The sequence below is a fragment of the Chelmon rostratus genome, chromosome 2 (genome assembly GCF_017976325.1).
Source record: "Chelmon rostratus isolate fCheRos1 chromosome 2, fCheRos1.pri, whole genome shotgun sequence".
Classification (NCBI taxonomy): domain Eukaryota; kingdom Metazoa; phylum Chordata; class Actinopteri; order Chaetodontiformes; family Chaetodontidae; genus Chelmon; species Chelmon rostratus.
In genome coordinates this window covers 27,083,577-27,105,676 of record NC_055659.1, presented here as the reverse complement: position 1 = coordinate 27,105,676, position 22,100 = coordinate 27,083,577, and the positions used below count along the sequence as shown (strand labels likewise).

The 22,100-nt window shown below is 41.2% G+C and overlaps 1 protein-coding gene across 1 annotated transcript in view; it reads right to left on the bottom strand.

The window, feature by feature from the left end:
• Positions 1-15,919, bottom strand: part of LOC121613837 (integrin alpha-5-like) — a 44,210-nt gene extending 28,291 nt beyond the window's left edge. The window contains exons 1-10 of the mRNA XM_041947506.1: positions 15,549-15,919; positions 9,117-9,241; positions 6,900-7,000; positions 5,879-6,002; positions 4,211-4,272; positions 3,993-4,038; positions 3,663-3,788; positions 2,155-2,199; positions 1,784-1,827; positions 1,546-1,602 (exon numbers count right to left, since the gene is read on the bottom strand). Coding sequence (XP_041803440.1) covers positions 1,546-1,602; positions 1,784-1,827; positions 2,155-2,199; positions 3,663-3,788; positions 3,993-4,038; positions 4,211-4,272; positions 5,879-6,002; positions 6,900-7,000; positions 9,117-9,241; positions 15,549-15,748 — 930 coding nt within the window. The 5' untranslated portion in view covers positions 15,749-15,919. The remainder of the gene's footprint in view (positions 1-1,545; positions 1,603-1,783; positions 1,828-2,154; positions 2,200-3,662; positions 3,789-3,992; positions 4,039-4,210; positions 4,273-5,878; positions 6,003-6,899; positions 7,001-9,116; positions 9,242-15,548) is intronic.
• Positions 15,920-22,100: the final 6,181 nt, after the last annotated feature.

Here is a 22,100-nt window from a genome sequence, read left to right as displayed (position 1 = left end):
TAACATGCTAAAATTAACAGTTTTTTTTCTTTTTACTGAAAAACAATGTATAGTTAAAATAATCTAATGGAAATGGAAGTGAAATACCTGAAAAATCCAGATACTCCACATTAAAATGCTTGAAATGAAATAGAAGAGCAGAGCAGTCCAGCTGATTGATTTGCTACTTTGTCGACAATGCCCTGATGCAACCAGAGATATCTGACGGACGGCTACCTTGGCATAAACAATCATTTCTATCACCTCAAACTGCCTAATTCTAGTACTAAATGTGCACAAAATCAGTTGTTAAGCCATTGAAACATGGCTGGGTGGAGAAAGATATAAGCTTAACAAGTGACAAAAGTTGAGATTTCAATGAACAGGGCCTCTTGCTCAAGACCCTCTGGTGTGTTTTCGCAGCTGACTTTTGACTGCACAGCCCCAGCGGCCACAGAGGGACCAGCATTCACCCGCAGAGAGTCAATTAGCCTGGAGTTTACCTCAGAACACTCTCACCATGACTTAACAGTTTACTCATCGCCCTCCACCCTGAGACTGACACCTCTGAGCGGTCACTGGTGACCTCCCACACTGAAAACACACACACAGACACTGCTGTCCCATGAGTGCACACTCACATGCTCCGACATCTCGCAATCTGCACACTGTGACGCCTTGTTAAATTACATGAGAAAGTAACAAGTTCCCCCATGATGTAGCTGGCACGTCCCAACTTAAAGGATAGGTTCACATTTTTGTGGATTTTGTCCTGCGTCACTTCCATTGAAATCACTATGGAGAGGGATCTATTTGTGTCCAGTATGAGCAGGAAGAACAATTACAGCATTTACCAACAACCCTTGCAAAGTACATTTGGGTATGTCAGTACTTTTATAGTAGACTTCAGAAAATGCAAACATATCCTTTAACCCTTGAATGCATGAGTATTTTTTCAAACATTCCTACATTCCTCTGGTCTTTAGTGACCTGGCATTTACTTATATACATAATCCAAAGTCTGCTTTTATTTCATCAAGGCAATTCCCCAGTGACACTTTCAGTCCACATTTTATTTCGTAATGTCACTTTTGAAAAGTGACATGAAATGTATCATCAGAAAATGTGAATGCAAATGTGTCATCAGAAAAAAAGTCTCTGAGGTATCATGAAAATGACAAATGAGAAAGCATTACTTAATTTGAATAATAATGACAGTTAATGTTTTGCTTTACAGATTATTTATCTGTGGGATTTATTTAGAGCGATACGACTTTAAGCTCAGCTAGTGTCTGACCACCGCAGATTTCAAAAGCACAGGCCGAATCAATACAGTGACAACACGAACACTATCCTGGTCTGCTGCTTCTGGGTTTGATTTACAGCTTGTAGAGACCATGAGCTGTGCATACTGTAAGCTCGACCTCTGACCCTGGTATAGGCCTCCTCTCCATGGGGCAAATTCCTTCATCCTCAACCCCCCTTTACACATGCCATTTTAAATGTGTACCCACATATGAAAATAAGGGGCCAGGCTAGAAAATCTCCAGCCAGATGTGCACATACCTGTTCCCCTGTCACGTTGAGCACAGACTTCAGATCCCTTCCATTTAATATGGACACCTACATTGAGACAGACAAAAGTCACTATTGATTATAAATTCAGGCTCATAATTCCAAAATGCATATTGATTAATACTCATTTGTACTGCAGGTCTGAGTATATTGCAAGCATATACTTTTATGTTTTCTAGACTATTTGTGCTTTCAAATGGTGTAAAATAAAATTGTTGGGACTCCTTACTACACCATACAGCATGAGTCCTTTTGGAACTCCTGTGATGAAATCTGCAGCAAGGAAAGCAAAGGGCAAAAGGTTAGGAGGGCTCATTTCAAAACAAGACTGATAATTAAAAACTGAAATGCTGGATAAAGCCTGTGACCGATGAACAGAAACAGTGTTTACACAGAGATGAGATTTGTTTTTTTTTTTATTCTTTGAGTCTCTAAACGTTCTTGCTTCCTGAAAGACTTAATAATCCCTTTCCGTCACAATACAATCGTGTGTGTGGAGACTGAGCAGTTATATATTAGACAGAGCTTGGGGTGGGGGATGAGCACAGCCTGTGCTCAGCCATGTATTTTGGCTCTCTGTACTGTAAATATGACCCTCACCTTCCTCATCATCCCCACTGAACTCGCCACCAGCCACAGAGTAACCTGCAGGAAAAATGGAGACTGAATATGAGGTTGAAAGTGGATACAATGAAACGTTTTGTGATATATCATTCATCACTGAAATGATCTCTTTGAGTTTCCATTGGGTTAAAATAATAATTATTAAAAGTAAAACCAACATGCAGCACTTGTGGCTACTAGTAAAAAAACAAGACAACATCGCTAACCGGCACTGACAATATTAAAACAGTACTCCGCCAGTAGCATTGCGTTTCTATAGCAATCACAATGGACAGATTAAAATCCAATCATCTTTTTATTCAGTGCCTTCGTCTTGCTTGTCATAACCTGCTGCTGAGATTACCCACAATGCAACTCCGGTGTGTTTCGCTATTAATGACTAATATAGCTTCTAGTCGCTAGCCTCCACTTGGGGACTACTACTCTTCTGAAGTACTGTAGCAAATGTGAAAAAAAGCCGAGACAAGTTTGAAAATGAAAAAATCTAAAGGTGTGGAGTTAGAAAGAAGTGAGCTCAGCAGATCTGTGTAGCCTTCTCCTCATCTCTGTTCGAGGCTAGAGGCCCTGTCCCACCCCCGTCAAGGTGGTTGAGGCACATTTGTAAACTTCAGCAAACCCACAATACTTCCCTACAGTGTGGCCCCTGAACTTCTGCCAGAGGTCCCCAGTTGCTAAAAAGTTCATTAAGCCCAACAGTATGAATGTTTGGAAGAAGTTAATGATGCACTATTTATTTTGATATTTAAAGCGAGGCTAAAAATGCAAAAAGGTTGTTCTGAGGACAACACCACAGGAAGGCTCATCAAGTTGTAATAAGTATAAATAAATCTATATATATATATATATATATATATATATATATATCCCCTTGGGGGCATGACCGTGCTCAGTATATCAACTGGCAATGTACCTATTAGTCTACGACACACAGTATCTTGAGTAATGTCATGAGTCATGTGTGCACTGATATTTTGGTCTGATAGTGGAACAAGAGGAAAGGTCAAGAGACTGATTCCAGCTCATTTGTCAGTTTTTTCAGTACAAAGGCGACAATTTGATATGAGGGTGGTGCTAGTGGTAAGTGGTTAGAGTGCTTTGGTGAGTCATCAAGGTCCTGGTCAAAATATGGACCTTATGGTGTTACTAGAAAAAAGGCCAGGGGGTTGCCAACTCCTCATACACGTTGTTATCCTCTGGGAACAATGAATATCCATATCAAATTTCATGTCACTCTGCTGTTGAAATATGTTGCTCTGGAACAAGTAGTTGAGACAGACAGTCAGAAAACCAACCGCCATGGATCATGAGGTCCTGCTGCTTGCAGGCGTAAAAATGTACAGCAGCAGTTATGGTAGCTGTTGCAGTCTGTCAATAGAGGCAAGAGTAGTAGTACAAGTAGTATTGGTCATATTAGTGGCAGTACATGAACATTAATAATACATCTAATTTTAATAATCCTATTTGACACAAGTGTACTTCCTCACCAAGGTAACTGTCATCATAGCTTCCCTGCACCTGTCGAGTCTGAATCTGCCCGGCGACTGACAGCAGAAAGTACGAGGGGTAGTAGGCCTTCACAATCTCCTCTGTGGTGGCTGAGATCAGCTGACCTATAGGAAGGACGGGTAACAAGGGGTTAAAGGTCAGAGGTCAAAATAAGACATGTGACTCTTGGAGTTGTTCCACTCTCATTCGTTCGACAACAAACTACAATGACAGAGATGATGGATTGATTCTCCAACTCATTCAGAGGAAAAAGCTGCTGGAAGATAGCTCCTAAAAATCCATGCTGTTCCACATTCTTGTGAGCTCACCTTGCCAGTAAAAGCTGCCTGGTCCTCCAAGCACAACCTTTCCATCCTGTAACACAAACAACAGTAGCCAGAGCTGAGGAGTCTGTGTGTCACCAGTTTCATCACGAGTTTCAAACAGACTCTGTAAATCTGGTGTGCACAGCAAAATCTCCACTAAGAAACAGTTACCATGTGATTATGTAAAAACCAGGAAAAACTCCAACAAATATTTCTCTTACCTTGGTGAAGTCTGCACTAAATCCCCCCTGACAATAGCCCTGTCCAGCAGGTCCATGTCTTTCTGCAATGAACAGCACAAAACAAGGGAAACACTAATAAATGTTCCTGTTTCATGAAAACTACAAAAACAAAACGTTCTGTTCTGTTGAGCAGACAGCGATCTCCAGTGTAATTTTTGTCACATGTCAATTGTTCATTGACCCCAAACTGAATTCCAGACCAGCACATTGAAAACAAAGAAGAGCACAATAAAGTCTCAGGGCGGGTGAATGATCACTCGCTCACTTAGCTGTCCCTAACAGTTTGGTGTTGATAATGTGTTTCTGCTGATGAGTCTAAAAAGCTGACCTAAAACTGTAAAAATGCCAGAAAACATAAAGTACGCCTTCTGTATATCTGCACACTCTGGATGGAAAAGAGTGTCCGTATTCCAGATATATTCCCATATAAGAAATATGTTGATGGGCCATTTTGAGTCTTAGTGCTGTCAAAAAATATTGACACTGTAACATGACCGGAGTTCATATTAATGCATTCTGCAAGTCCTACTATTACTCCTTGCTTTATTTTGATTTGGGGGTTAATCATACTCTATAGCTGTATTCGAAACCGACTACAACAGTAGCAGTGCGTACTGACTGGCCAAAGTGCACCATGACGTTGAACTGTTTCAGCAAAAGTATCTTGTATCAGACCAGTCTACCTCGCTCACTGTGTCCCACAATGCAAAGCGCTGGAGCAGTCACAACAACCAGCCAGGCTAATAACAGGACGTTTTTTTACAAATATTGTATGATTTCATGACTAAATTCACCTCTGACAATTTTTGAGGTGGGAAACCAGTGTTTTCAGGGTTGAGACGCTCCGTAAGCGGCTGCTGGGTTAGCTAGCTAGCTAGCCAGGCGGCCAGTTATGCTCACAGAGCCCATTTACCCCACAGTCACACAGACCACTGCAGCCGACACAGCAGAGGAAAGAAAAAGCCCACAAGATATTTTAAATTCTTTTATGAAAACACACCTAGTTTGATTGAAGCAAGGCTATCAAGGTAACAGAAATACTCGGAGGACTAGGTCCAACTCACGTGACATTTGCAGTGAAGTAACGTAACAAAACGTCGGCCTATCAGGTTACTTCCATCTGTCACGTAAATGTTCATCTTTCAGGAAATCGTGAAAATCCACATTTGTATTTTTTCTCTTTTTTAGAGCATAAGGTGATGCAGCACAGTGGTGCTGGTTTGCCATTAGCTGTGTTATTGTTTACTTGCGCTCTCCAAAACCAGAAACCAGCTAAGCCTAGCCTAGCATACCGCAAAATAAATAAATTGAACAGTTTCATGCGGCATACATGAAAAACAGCATGTAGTAGGCAGTTCTGAATACAGTCTTTTTGGAGTTTTGGAGTGATTTGGGGCGTTTGGGGGATGTAAACAGGAAGCATTATATTACCCAGGCGTCATTTAGCTGTGGGCTAACTTCAGTCCTGGTTTGTCAGCCTATAGTTGTTTACAGTCTGGCTAAAAGAAGAGTTGATATCTTACACTGACCAGGTGGGCAGACACATAATAAATGCTCATGTTGCTCCATGTCTGTTGGATTAAGCTAAGTTTGCTAACACGTTGGTCTTACCTCCACTGGAGGCTGGCTTTCATTGAATTAACTTACCTGTTCGGCAGGGGGCGTACTCCACAAACGTTTTGAGGCTGTCTACAGAGAGGTAGCAGGTTCCTGTGACATCGGCCAGGGGTGTGTCATGCTCGGCCCTCCAGTAATACCTGGGGGCACAAGCCTGGAAAGCACAGAGAGAAAGGTCAGTGACGTAAGAACCTGACCACATTCTCTAGCCGAGAAGACTTAAACTGACCATTTGCTAAACACCTCCCTCAGACATGGATTGTGCAATCGTTGCTCGACAACTAACTTCTAAACATGCTGAAGCTGTCAAACCAGGAAGTTCTAGATGAAACAATGTATGCTTTGAAGTACTTATGTTGATGGCCTGGGGATAGCATAGCATTAGCTAACTAGACCCTGTGGGATAACAGGTTGTTAGAAAGTGACCTGCTCAAGTATGACAAATCCACCTCCCGGCATCCACTCTCAAATGTTTACTGTGCATTAGCCAACTCATAAACAGCAGCTGTGTGCAGCTGAGATTTGCAGAAACATGTCTGTAATATGCCACACTCATGGTGTTTATTTTGTAAAAAAAAATGAGGCATATCGTTTGAAAGTTACTACAATAAATGCAAACCTGCAAACTGTTAACTGAGGCGAGATTATGACACCAGTACCAACTAGTCTACCCTACAATACTGTTCCTGTATGTCCATGTCTTCTACTGGTCAGCATGACTGGTCACCACACAAACTCTTCAACATTTTCTGGGCAGCAATATTTTTAGTACCAAAATATATAGTAAGAGAGTTGTCCGATAGTCGTTGAGTTTAATTTCGTTTTGCATTTTCAAAGCACAGAGGGAGCCATTCATAGAAGTTTTCTGCGACCCGGTCTTTACAGCACATAAAGCAAACCCACATGAAGTCCCTAAACTGGTGCAACAATAACACTCAAAGCACACTGACACACATCTGTCAACAGTAGTATACAAATGTAAACATGTAATCACAAAGCATAAAGGAGGTACGTTATCCAAACAGAACGACCAACCCTGACCCATTCTTACCAGGATGCTGTTACCATGGGAACGCACAGTAGCTCCGAACCACTGATGGGACTTGAACTCGACCTGAGTGTTCACATCATTTATATAAAAATATCGATCACCTACAAGAACACGGAGGAGAAAAACAGATTTAAGAGCATGTTTACACAGAGCTGCTCTTCTGTGAGTCAATAACTTATAGCTGCTATACTTTCCACAGAAACTACACCCTGCAAAAACTTCAGTGATGTCAGGAGTTGCTATTTTAACTGAGTCAAAGATACCCCTGTCATCGGTGTTTGATTTTTGTGCTGTCAGGGCTTCATTTGAAAGGCTTCCCCACATGTTCTTGGCTTTTTACATGGATATTTTATGGCCTTGTTCCCGGGGTCTGCAGTCTTAATCCATCCTCCATGCTATGGCAGACATCAAACAGCTCAAAGGGACTTGGACCTTGTTGTTACTGTAACCCAAACGGCTGTACTTCATCTTCAGGAACTGTTTTAAGAAGAGGCCCTGGCAATACGAAGGCAGGGAACAGTGATGAGGGAGGGGGTGAAGCAGTGCTAGAGGTGTGCGGGTGTGTGTGTGTGTGTGTGTGTGCTTGCATGCTAAAGGTTTTACTTTTGCTACTTCAGCAGCATTGCACCTCCATGATTCTTGCTTTCAACAACACGCTGCTATAATAATTAATTAATTAATTATAAGACAGTAATAACTCTACATGGATTGCCATTCCTGGTCTACAAAATGTCACTTTTGAGCCAGATAGGTGAGCCAGCTTACATTTATGTCCTATGGAGCTCTGTGAAAACAAGTTCCTGACTTGGAAAACCAGTTCTCATCCTTATCCAGGTACTAAATAAAAGTCTGTGATGTTGGGATTGGCTGTCAGCTCCTAATTTCTTCTACATGCAGGATTTTTTTTCACGCCTACACTAAAAAAAGTAATCTTTTTGCCATTCATCGTCCTTAAAAAGTGATTTAACTAAACCTGATGCCTTCAGCGTGCCTGAGAGAGGAAGCTTGCTTTTTGTCCCAGTTTAAACACAAAAATAAATGAAATAATACTTGAATGTGGCTGTAAGCGTGCAAGCTTTATATTTATGTGATGTATGTGCCTGCTGTCCGCAGAGTGGTGACATTAAACTCTCCTGGCTACAACTCAGTGCGCCTGTTAGGTTAATGGAGTCTGGGCTGTGTCCTCAAACACACCATGAATCCTGGGGCCTGAAATGGGAAATGCAAGACTATTGAGTGTAAAAGTATGAGCATGTGTGTGTAGATACGTGAGCGTGTGTGAACATAAGTGTGGTTTTGCATGTTTTTCTACTATGGGTCATGTTTCAGAGGCTGTCTGCAGAGACAGTTTATAAACAGTTTGTAGGTGTGTATTTATGTATAGCAGAGTTTGCGTAGCCGCAGCTCTCAGTCTGTGTAAACCGCCATTTGATATCAGCATGTGAGGGGGTACGATAAGTTAGACCCTGTGATCCTCAAACGGTGGTCCTTATCGCTTCCTGCAATTCTGATGGAGGTGATTATTTTTCTGGCAAGGCTGGGGGCAGCCCAGGTCCTCAGGGGTCCTTGTCCCCATAATGACTCTGCCCTAATTAAAGACCGCTCACAACACTGGGCCCGAGTCCAGCAGGAAATCAAAGCTCTGTGAAAACACTGCAAACACAGCCCGTGTCCCATAAAGGAGACCTTAGCATCTTCAGCCACCATTAAAAACACGGGAGAGAAGTCAAAGCTGGTTTGAATCAAAAACAGACAACTACCTTTTGTCTTTTTTCTTTGTTGGACAGTATGAGTGAAGAGGCAGACAAGGGAATGACATGCTACAAACATCGAGCTATGAGATGTGACCATGTGGCAAGCATTTAACTATTTGGTTCTGAAGGCGCACCAGGGAGCTGCACTTCTGACCTCAGAGCCAAAGCAGTGGTGCTTAACTCAGGATGCTGCCTACAGCGTCTCTCAGGTACTTTTATGGCTGTGAGAGACAGCTAAGAGTTTACTACACAGTCCTCTCTCCACTGTTTAACAGTGCCGTTAGGGAAAGTGACATTTTTATATCCTGGAACAATGTGAGTTACCAACTACTGCTGTGATTATGATGTAGGGAAAATTCCCCCCCTTGGATTTTGAATATTGAGCTTATTTTAAGATCATATTTTTACCTCTGTGGGCACAAAGAGAACCAACCATCAATTTCAATTTCACAACACACCCTACCTTGCTTGTCAAAATCGATCATGCTGCAGTTAGCTTGGCTCCAGGGGCACAAGTACACAGCTCCTCCTTCAGTGACGTCCGGTTGGCTGGTGTTGGCTTTCGGGGCGCCGATCAAAATGCGGATACTAGACAGCAGAAAGGAAAACAAAACGTTACTTTGTGGTAAAGAACTGAATCCAGGAAAAGTCTGACATTACACCAAGGAACTATTGCTTTCATCTAAAATCATATGGATTGAACTTGTCTTATAAACATGTCATACAAACAGCGGAGGAAATAAGTAGGAATCTGCACAAAAGGTAAACGTGCAGGCTGCAGATTGTGGACTGGTTACTGGAGAGGTGCCAGACCACCTCCTAGGCACTGCTGAGGTGCCCTTGAGCAAGGCACCAGACCCCTAACTGATGGAGAACGATTATGTCACTTTCACTAGTGCATGTCTATAGGTCCTGTGTGTGTGCTGGTGTGTGTATTTCAGGCCTATGTGTGTCATGAACGCACTAACAACAGGGTTCAACAATTGACAGACAGCACTAAGCACTACCATGGCTGACTCCTCCCTGGTCGTCCTGTGTTCCTGTTTATGGGGGCTTATAAACTACCACTCAGCTGTTTCATATGGATGTTTAAAGTACATTTAAAGATCAGTTTGCAGCTATTACCTCAGTGGCAACACAACAAGTTGTAAACACAGGACAGATATATTGTCACCTCATAAAGTAGATGCAGTGTTAGCAAATAGTAACCTATTTATACATCCTGCTGAGACAGAGCATTATTAGCAGTCACTTGAAATCATGGCCACCAAGCCAGCACAAGTTCAATATTCCCTCTTCTTTAAACTTTATTTTTGGTGTCTTGGGCCATCTTCTGCATGAAATGTCTGGCTCTTTAGCTGCTGTTCACCTTCTGCTTGCTAACTTTGTGCGAAAACAACTGCTCATTACTGCAGGAGACAATACTGACAAGAGCTGAGAGAGTGGACCAAAACAGTGAAACCAAAACAATGAGCTGAAAGATGCTAAAGAGGAGAGCCGAGGGGGGCTGCAGAGCAGTGATATTTCTCTGCAGGTTTGTCACTCTGAACCCTTTCACATTATAAGAACTTATGTCATTCATTGTTTATATAACATATTGACTAAAGTTGCTATCTTGAAACAACTATAACAGTTGACTGAGTGACTACATCCTCACGGGCCCTTACAAAACTTGAGTGGTAGTGACATGAGTGCAATTATTGTAGCTCTTTATAGCATAATGAATGCCAATCTTTCATTTGAACTGCTTGTTTAGTGGTGGTTTTCTAGTTTACACTGTGATCCAAACAAAGATGTGATTATTTTTATTGTTCTTCTAGCTTAAGTGAAAATTAGGTCTGCAAAACTACAAAACCTCTCAGGTTTTTCAAAAATACCAATGTCATCACTGCTATTGCCATTCTACTTATTGTAACTATCTGCAAGTGAGCTAGGAAGGTGGTTTTAAGCATTTGATCTCCAAAAGGTTTCAAAAGTAAATGTGTAAGGAAATGAAGACTGGGAGACTAAACAAGAAGCATCCGGAGATATTTCTGCATATTTTCACTGGATGACAGTCTGGAAATGAATAAATGGCAAGAGCGTTCAAAAGAGACACAGCAAAACATATGCTAAGCATTATCGCTGCATTTGTTTGCATGGATGTATGTGAGACGATCATACACACGCTCCCACGTGCAAACACACACGTGCAAGTGTGTGTAGTGTATGTGAGTGTGTATTAGAAGTCAAGTACACTTTCAAGGTTTTCAGACGGCCCTGCTAAAGAGGCCTGGCCCAGAGCGAATGGCACAGCTTAAGACATTGGTGACTGATGACATTAGCAGAGATCAGACAGACTCTGTACTCCCCCCCATCCCCCAAATTGTCTGGAGAGCAGCAAGAGGAATATTTACATGGCTGGATGAGCTTTCCTTATAAACCACTCACTCCACAGCCACTCAGCTGATGAGGGTGCAGGCTTTCAATGGCCTTCTTTTTCAAAGGTACAGGACTTATTACCCTTCTGCCACCCCTTATTAAAAACATTCATAATGAAAACACCTAACAACAGCCTCCATGACAATACAGTGCGTATCAGTGGGATGATGGATGTTCCCTTGAGACCTGAAATAAGAATTCCTTTCCTTTAACTCACGTTCAACAGGAACATCTGCAAACAGGGAAATGGCTCAGAGGCATGGCGAGGTCAAGGATGCAACATGTAATTTTTACTAAAGGATTTATGAGCTCCAGTGAGTGCATTTACATAGCCACATTATTCTGAAACAAGTCATATCCTAATGATAGGTCTTACTCAATTTAACTGCTCATATGCATGATAATCTACTCAAGGCATTTCTTCAACACTATTTTTCATTACACTTTAACCCTTTCTGGCCTCTAAATTATTTAAATAAAACTATCTAAGAAGGAGCAATGGCTTCGGTTTAACTGCTCATGAAGCATAGTCGTATTAAATATGTGACAAGGGGTCACATGTTGACGTTGCTTCATTTTTAGGGGCACAAGCCAAAAAGGCTGGGAACCACTGAGGAATAATAATTTGATCTTCCATGACATTCAGTAATGAACACAATATATGTCACTGGAAACCAACAGAGTCTCTCTATCCCTACAAGCTCTGTTCAGGTTTCTCAAGATTTTATCCGGGTTGTTATAATAAACAGGATATGATTCTTATATGAGCCAGATCCCCAACCCGAATATCTGCTGTGTTTGCATGTGTCAGCATGTAAATACACTCATTAAACTTATACATAATATGTGGGTGGCCCAGCACTCACTGTGTTTTCTTTGCTGTTGTCTCAATTATGTTTAGTTTATTAGTTTAAACAGAAACTTTTACCTGATGGTGGTGCTACAGTCAGAGGATCAAACTTTTTTTTAATTTATCTGGGGACAATAAATGCATTCACTAACTGTCACTTAATTTTCACTTTTTAAGTGTGGAAATATTGCAATAAAAAACAAAAATGTTCAGTCAGGAGATCCCCAACGTCAGCAGGATTCAGCCAGAGGGGAATCTGAATGTCTGTACCAAATTTCCCAGCAATCCATCCAATAATTGTCTGAACATTTCAGCAGTGGACCAACTGACTGACATCGCCATCCCCAGAGTCATGATGCTAGCGTGGCTAAAAAGTCCATTTGTGCACACTAAAAACATTTTTGAGTTTATTGTTGATGTACACTATTGTCCTACAATTCAACGCATAAATTAAAGGCTCCTCAAAGCTGCAAAGAATTTAAATAAAAAGCATTTAGTGGTCAACCAGCCAGAGGAAGATCGTGAACATCAAAGAAATAAGTAATAATGTGTACTTTTCTCTTTGGCAGTGACATTTGAAAGATGTAGTTTGACTGGTGTCAGCACATGCATTGTATCACACAGTATACAGTTAGCATGCATTATGGATAGAAATTAAATATTACAGTTGAATATTTAAGGTGGGTTGTCAAACCTCCATTTCAATTTTGAAAAATACATAACATAATCTATTTTTTGCACAAAAAAATCCCTCAGTCCCTTATTCCCAGCCCAGTTAATGTGCTGAAACATTGGGAACTTCAATTATTTCTTGCCTTGGGATCAACATTGGTCCAAGTGAACAGCGCTGCCTACACATTGATTCCTGCCTCCTAAACTGCTGATTTAAACTCGACATGTGCTGACACACTGAAGACAGAGATGGCATGGTGAGCAGCAGGAGCCACTCTTAACAAGGCTGCCTACAGCCAAACAGCCCAGTAATTGTCAGAATGCATGACAACCGGCAGATACAATCCCATCGGCAGAGAGAAAACATATCCCCCATTCAGGAAAGCATCCTTTTCCCACCACAAAACAAGAACTGTTCAATTCACATGCAGATGTTCAACAGCAGTGCTGAACTAAATACACGAATTTGGTCAAAAACAAAATGTGGTACAGTTCAGTTCAGGCAAAAAGGGGGCTTAGTCTGTACAAACTGGTCTAAATCAACATCTCAGTAATTACTCGACAACATGCCCTCTAACTGCCAGGAGCTTAGTTAAGCAAACGGACAGATTCTTAGCCAATTTCCTCCCGGGAAAATATCTACAGTCATTAAACCAACATTGCTTTTACTCGGCGAGCCCTCGAGGATGTTAGTGAGGGAAAGCTGAGGCACAGAGAGCTGATAAGGTGTGACTGGGATTTATGTGGCCAAGATCTGAGCAGTTTAACGTTTTACAGGAGCAGCTGTGTGCCAAATAGTATCCGCTAAGCTCCAGAAGGTCATCACACAGACAGATAAAGACATGAAACAGATATGAACTACATTTCTGTTATTATCTACAAAGAGTTTTCAGGATGTAACACATCCTAGAGGTCGTCAGCTCTTGAACAACAGCAGCTGTGAACAGCTGGCTGAGAGGGTGTTTTGGCTGGACAAGCCGAAATGTATTTGACTTTGACTACAGACTTTAAATACACTGAAGGTTATCAATCAGATAACTTGGCTATGGTTAAATAGCTGGTTAAATAGAGGCTTACTGTATCTAGTCAGTAAGACATTAATGTCTGCCATGGATTTCAGCAACAGCAAACATATTTTATGAGCTTATCTCTTTCCTGGAGTGAAGTTAAAAATTTGAGTTAAAATGTAAATATAGTATAGAACTAGAATTTCTAAATTGCGTACACATTAATTCTTGGTGTGTCTACAAGTCATTTATGCTAATAGAGTCGTGTAGTTCATGTTGATTTACTGGCTGTTGCTAATTAAGCCTATAAGCAGGATAACAGTTCACTATAACGTGATACTGATGTAACTGCTGAACAATGGTTCCTGTGGCAACAAGTAATGAGTATGGGGTGATGGTAAACAGTAAAACATAGTGTAACAGCAGGACAAATAAAGGACAGTAGTAAAAATCAGCCTCAGTAAGTCTCAGTAATGTTGCTTGCACAGCAATATCTAAGATCTAAAGTTTGGTAACATTAGCCACCAAGAGCTCCTTACCAAGACCTGTTTATGGAACGAGAAAGGGTTAGAAGTTACATAATCTTACTTTAAAAAGGAGACCTATAAGTTATGAGATTACTGTACATTATTGTACCAATACACCATCATCCTTCTCATGTGTTAACATTACATTTAAGTGAACATAAATACCCTGCCATCTTTGAAGGACCCAAAAGGTTGTTTGACAAACAGTAAACAGAATATTTGTTCATCGGATGTTTAGAAGAGTCTCTCCGGCTCCTGGAAATGCCTTCAGGATAGCGGTCGACCTACGTGTTGCTAAAATGACCTTCTGGCTGGCCACCAGGTCAAGGATCATCACGGTAACACATGAGAGGCACAAACCGTCTGTGTGCAGCTACTGAACGGAGCACCGCGAAGCCATCAGCCTCAGAGGGTATACCTCACACCTCATTCATATCCTGAGATTCATGTGGATTATGACCGTGTGTGTGTTCCACGCTACTGCCCACAGACTGACACTGAGTGACCGGTCGCCATGTCTCTTGTTGAAAAAGAAGATGCGTGTTCTGACTCAGTCTCAGCAGAAAAACACCAAAACCACCAGCTGGAAACCCCTACTGTCCCTTTAGCATGTTCAGAGGAAGACTAGCATACGTCTGACTTTGCTGTAGGTTAACCCCCTCTCTCTGAATCACACACACAGACTTGTCTGTTCCCAATCATACTTAGGCTGGAATCCAGTGTGTGTGTGTGTATGTGTGAGAGAGAGAGAGAGAGAGAGAGAGAGAGAGACAGAGAGAGAGAGAGTGAGAGATGGTACAGTATTAGTGACATTGAAGTTTACACCCAACATTTCCATCACTGTATCACTTTGTTATATATTTAAAGATGTTTTCTTGATATCTTTGTAATGACAGTCTATAAGTCTACTAGACGTATAAACACAACGTAGAATGAACGTAGATTATGATCAGTTTATCTAGACTACCATATTGAGATCACTTTAAACTGAATGCTGACAACATAAAAGCACTGCAGGGATGTTATAGGAATATCCTCAGCTACTGTACACTGTAGACACTGAACAACCTAAAAAGTATGATCCATGTCTGTAAAAGCACAGACACAACTAGAATACTGTAGGAATATTACAAAGATGCCATAAAAGAGGACTAATGTCCTTTCCACTGTATAGTGTAGTCATGAAGACCCGGTCAGACTGTGGGAAATGATGATTTGATAAGGGACAAGATTTTAATAAGGTAATAAGCCAGCACCACTCAAGAGCTTAGTTCCTCTTTAATTCATAAACCCCCCATAGTGAAATTACAGTGTATGCTATAATAAAGAGGTGATTTTGAACTGCTGTAAACCCCCCCCCCACTGGCCCAACAGTGAGGGAGACCATCAGGCTTTGTGGTGATGCAGGCGGACTGTACCTGGATGAGTTATTGAAGAACTCCACTGAGTAGCCGAAGTAACTTCCCGGTGGCCCGGAGAAAACGACGCGTTTCTCCGCGTCCAGGTTAAAAGCGGCGCAAAGCTGGACCCAAAGCAGCGCTACAGGTACGAGCCACACCGCGCACAGACAACATTTTCCCCATGACGGCGGAGGTGAAAGTCCCGGAGCGGTGCCCATCTCTGCTTTTGCGCGTCTCTTCTTTCATTGAATGGCTGAAGCGCAACACGCATCATCCGTGCTGTTCCTGGCGGAGGGCAGTTCGGGTCGCGATCATAAATCGGCGTCCTGAATCCTCCCTTTAGCTCCAACAGGTCCGGTGTACCGATCTGGAGTGAGCGCAGAAATGTAAAGAAAAGGCAGGACGGAGTCAGACAGAGGGGGGAGAGAGAGGGAGTGAGAGAGAGGAGAGGAGGGTGGGAGGAAGGGGGAATCATTGCAACCTCATTGGGGTGGAGCTTTAAATATTAACAGGCTGTCTGGTCCCCAAAGCAAGAAACACTGCAGTTCTGTGAAAGAGGCAAGACAAAGAAAAACAATGTTAAAAACTGAAATCGTTAATTAGACTAATGTGGAGACAGAGTCAATACAAACTCACCAGGGATCCAAACACATGGAGATCAGCTTATTAGATACAACATGATAAATCATACAGAGAAATGTATTATTCTGTGTTATTCTGTGAATGACCTGAATGACATAATAAGACGTTTCCGCAGGTTTCATTCAGACTTTTTAACATGTCATAAAGGGAAATGCACAGGTGTAACTAACTTCATTAACAATGCTTGTTAGTTCCAGGACTCCGAGTCTCTCTGGGACTCTGCACAGAACTGAGCCATTGGTCATGTTAGCATGGGCTAACAGTATGGGGACAAGTCAAAGTTAAAACGTTTGATTTCATCAGCAAAGTTTGACTCAAACTACAATAACTATTTATTTATTTATTCATTCATTTGTTTATTGGTCAGTTGGTGGAAGTGGAAACAAGTTGTAAACACAACATTGACTTATCATCAGATTTTAAGTTGACGAGGCAAGCTTGTTAGCAAACGGTTGCTAATTCACACAACATTATGATTGATTGGGAGTTTTGTTTCTGTCTGCCTCTGTTAGGCATCTTTTAGCTCCGTTTTTGGTCTCCTCCAACTCCTGAGGGATCTGAGCTGCTAAATGCTGCTGTGTGTTAACCAGCTAGCTGCTAAAGTTTTTTTTTGCCAAAAGCGGTGCTATAAGAGCAGTGAGAGTGATCTAAAACAGTAAAGTTGCAGTCGAACAACTAAACAATGAGCTGAATGTCAATAAAAAGCTTAGCAAAGCTGAGAGGAGCGGCAGATTCAGGTGATCATTCTCTGCAGGTTTACCACTTTCAGCCATTGTTATTATCAGTCGTTACTACATTGATTGGTGACTTAAAAATATTGACTACAGCGTCTTTAAAGTTAGCTTACTACAAAGTTGCTATATTTAAAAAACCACAAAAGCTGGCTGATCAATGAGCGGCACCTCTCACATTGCCACATCGTTTTCACACTGTCATTTGATACATTATTATTAAAAAATATTGATTATAGCTGCTTTAAAGTAACAATCTATGTCAGTTCATACAAATAATCAACAGGATGATCATGAATCTAAAAGCATGACTTGACAAAATCAAAAAAGACTTCCATCTCGACCTTGATTGACCTGGAACTACTTGGTGTCCTCCCCAAGCCAAAAGACTAAAAAACTATGTTGCTGTGTGTGAAGCAACTTTTCAGCTTCTCATTTTTCTGATAATGGATATATTTTGAATGAGTCTGACAGCAGTCGTGTTGCATGAGCAGGAGGAGAAGGTGCAGACCAGGAGTCTCACATTTGCATCTAATCAGGTCAACATGCAACACAGTCAACTCTGAAATTACAGATTATTGCAATTGTGTTACAAAAATAGCATACCAAGGCACACATTTAAATGTTGTGTAGTTTAAAAGCAGTTAACCCAAATTTAGGAAACCACGTATTACTACTGTGACTGTTATTAAAAATCATCTCTAGCACATCATTTAGGACTGAGACTTGACTTGGGGCTTCACTCAGGAATCCATAGCCGAGACTTATCTGTGACTTGGTCCCAGTCTGAGTAATCCACATTAATGACATGTAGTTGTAAGTGTTTCACATTTCAGTCTGTTTGATGCAAACTGAATAAGAAGGAGTTAGTTACTCCCGGCAGGATCAATGCAGGGATGAATGCAATGATTCAGAGAAAAGTTTAAAACATAAGTAATCCTCTCAGGGTGCTTACTCTTGGTTTTGTTACTCTGCATGTCAAGGCAGAATTCACTGTGACTAAACCTGGAAAACACACAGACATCCATCTTCAGCTCTGTCTCTCATCACTTTGTTGGAACTGAACTTGCTATCATGGCAGACTGACAGGCAGGCAAGCATACAGTACGTGATTATTTGGAGGTCTCCTCATGGTAATGTGTGTGTGGCTGTGTGTGTGTGTGTGTGTGTAGCCTATAGGAAAAGAGGGCCCCACATTTGAGGAACTGTGAGTCAAGAAATGCTCGCTGCCAAAGGCAATAGAGCTTGGACAAAGAGAGTTTTCTGTCTGTAAAAAGACATGTTCACATGGCACAGAGGCAGCACACTTTGACTTGTAGCAACTGATAACATGACAGTTAGTTCCCCTCATAAATTAACAAATGTGTCAAATGTGCTGGATGCTGCATGTTACTTTATCCAGCAGTTTATTTCATGTACAGGTTTAATTAGCCACTTTTATAACTATAAAAATATGGAATTTGAATGCACTTCCTCACATTCCACAGTTATTATTAACATCACAGATGTCATTATACAATTATTTGCTTGCTGTAAAATCAGGTTGTAAAAAAGGTTATAAATGATTAAAAGAGTTAGAGTTAGTGCCACAGTTGTGAGACAAAACCTTACAAGTTGTAAGTTGTACTATAATATAATGTACAGTATAAATTGCTCCGGATTTATTTGTGATAAAGGAGAGATCAACCAACCTATGACCTTTATTGACCTCTATTGGCATGAAGTATGAACTGCAATATGCCATGCCACAACATGAAACCACTGCGTGTAGTTCTTAGCGCAGCCCCAGTTTTGAAAGATGCTCAACAGCTGCATTCACAGACATTTAATATAAACCTGTACGATAGCTAATCAGAGCAAATACATAAACTCTGAAGTTTAGATCTGTGTGTGTCTGCCTGGTCAAGTTGAGCATGGTCAATGAGCAGTCCAACACTAATAGACAGTAAATAAAATGTGCTGTTCCTCTAAAGCAAGGTGTTTATGTTATCCTTTTAAAGTACCTTGTACAGTTAGCATTATTTCAAACAGTGCCAAGGCATGCCATTGACTGATGGTGTTTTTCTTTTTGCCTAGGCAGCCACATTTTTGTCCATTTAGAAACTCCACCTACAGAGACATAAATAATGGTTTCGATTTGTTTTTGTCATAGTTGTGTAATTTGCTGCATGGCAAAACATGAAAAAGAGCAGCCTACTTTAAAACAGCTTGTTGCAATGTTGGTGCATTCAAGTGCTTGTGGGAAACTCTAACATCTGTGACTTGGGTCCTGAGCAGGAACTAAACTCAAACCCACTTTGCATGGGAGATGAGAAAATATGGGAATTATTCTAAAAGAAAAAACACTGGAAAACTCTGGAAAACATTGTTACTTAAAGGACCAGTGTGTAGGATTTAGTGGCATCTGGTGGTGAGGTTGCAGATTGCATCCTCACCTCACCCTCCCCTACGGTGCTCGCTAAAAACATGAAAGGTGCTTTCTAGAGCCAGTGTTTGGTTTTTCATTCATACTGCTGGATGTGTAAATATGCTGCTAACATGTTCCTCATTACAACTTTCGATGGCACTGAACTTTTGAACCATTCCTTCTTCCTTTTGTGTCAACATCCCGAAATATGTCAAATTACAGTAGCAATACATCCAAGCACTGTTTCCTTATAACATCAAATCCCTGGCTGTGTATTTTAACTTACTGATCAGATGCAAATACTTTCCTGGTCCAAATCAAGCATCATGTCTTTGTTTTGGAGGTTTTCAAATATGAAATGTAGACTCGCCTTAGAGGAAGCTTTGTCTGTGCAGTGCTGGCTGTCTGATGCCTGGACTCCCTGCCTCAGTGTGGACAGTGTGTTGTTTTGCCTTATTTTCAGAGCTGGAAAAGGGGAAAAAGTGAACATGTGTGACATTTACTAATTTGGCTCAAGACTTTGGAAAAAGAGCATGTTCCGAGCTACAAGGAGCACGCTGAAGCTGCAAAAGCTCAAAGACCTGCTGTGCTAGTTACATGTGCAGGCTAATTGGAAAAGCCTGAGAAAAGAAGCAACTGGAACACCTATTTCACTGTTTCGGCAATTATTTTGCCATGTGCATGCTTGTAAAGTTTAAAAGGTTTCATTTTCCACTGGTCAATTTGCCAGTCATGTGGGGGATTTTATTTATGTCTTTTCAGAGCCAAATCTACCTCCCAACCCCCCCACACACTCTCTCTCTCTCTCTCTCTCTCACACACACACACACACACACACACACACACACACACACAGAGACACACACACAGAGGACTGTCTGCATTATGTCAGAGTAAAGGTGATAAGAGACATAACACACACCTACCAGTGTCTGCATGTTGTCTAAGGCACTGAAAGATGGAGGAAAGAGGACTCTTCCCTGTACACACACACATGCACAAGGCCACCTACACACACAGGAAGCCACATGATTACCACAATTAAAACAATAGCAAGGCTGTTAATGTGTAGCTTCAGAGGTTCAGACACCAAGCACTATGACTTTATGCAACTATATTTGCAAAGGCAGGTAAGGGATCAGTCAAAGGATTCATTCTAATACTACAGAGTATGCTAAAGTCATACCTTTCATGCATCTCTGTTTTCAGTTGATCTACTTCATGTCAATCTACAGTAAATCTCGTTTATGAAAGCTTTGTTCTTCTAAACATTGGTGTGTGTAAATATGGTAAGGGAGGTCTTGAGTTAGCCATCATGCACGAGGAATTAAGTGCAAAAGACTTTAAAAGTTTTCTTGTAAACAAACTAGTTACATTTATATTCAGTGTTACTCACCAAAACATGTGTATCTTTGAGGTCTAACAAACCTGCTGAGTGTGTTTTCCCCCTATAAAACATTTGCAAAGCATTTTTTTTAAGTATTTGAAATCAACCATTGTTTACACCCCTGCGTGCAGCTTGTAGTGTTTTTCTCCTCGTCGTTTTTTGCATGTTGTAACATATCTTGTCATATTACTGCCATCTGTAGATCAGTGGTATATCTTGAAACCACTGTCAGGAACTTGTTTCATCACTCGCACATGTGCATCTGCACATGCATGAGATAAACAAAGCAGGGACCCTGCCATAGAAAGATAGCTCCATGCTGCTACTAGAGGTCAAAAAGTCTACAGGTAACCCTTAATGCTGTGATAATCAATAATTTTATATTAACAATGGATCAAATGACTTTCGTGTGAAAGATGTCACTCATATGGATAACCTTAAGGGAAATCATCACCCAACTCTGCAGCCAGACAGACAAAGTTAGCAGCTAGCCAAGTTATTTAACTCAGGAGTTGGTGGAGACCAAAAACAGAGTACAAGAGAAGTGAATATTGGACTTACGACCATCAGGTGAACACAATTCCAAATTAATCCTAATTTTGTTCTGTTTAAAGTAGCAACTGTTAGCTGCCATACAGTATCATTGTTGTATTTACATCTTGTTGTGCTGCCCCCAAGTGGCAAAAAACAGTGAATGCAGGTCTGAAGATCCTTTAGCAATGCTTCTTTTAAGAACATTTTCAACAGGGACAGAACAGCTTTGTGTGCGCCAACAGTATTGAAGTGTTGTTGAGTCACAACCACCCCCTGGGATGCTTTTGTGTTGTTAAGCATGACCTCTGACCCTTCCCTGACCTCGAATGTTTCTCAGTGCTTTGGAAGAGGAAAAATGATATCACAACAGGAAGAAATAAAGATGAAAGATTTACCCTCTTCTCGTCCACAGAGAGTGACTCACTCATGTTTTTTCAGGATTCATACCTGTGTCTCTGCAATATTTACACTATCCCAGTGCAAGTGTATGATCTATGTAGACTGTCAAAGTCTGAGCGAACTTTTCATTTTGTTGAAAATATTCATACATACACAGTAGTGTCAAGTTGAACTGTAGAACCCACAAATGTATGCACATGTATGAATGTGACCCAGCAGTGGTTGGAACTCCATAGCTCTCCCGGAGACCCTGTACAAGTTTATCTATCATCTCCCTTGTCAACACAACACTACTTGTTAATGGAACCCAAGCTAATACGGCAGTTCGCCCCATGTAACCTACACGCCTATTCCCCAGAGGAGCCATGAGGAAAACTCACACCGCAAACAAGCAGATCAGCACGGGGCCGGTGGAGAAGAAACAGGTCTTTGACATGTTCTCACCCAGATAAAGGCACCTCATTGAGAAA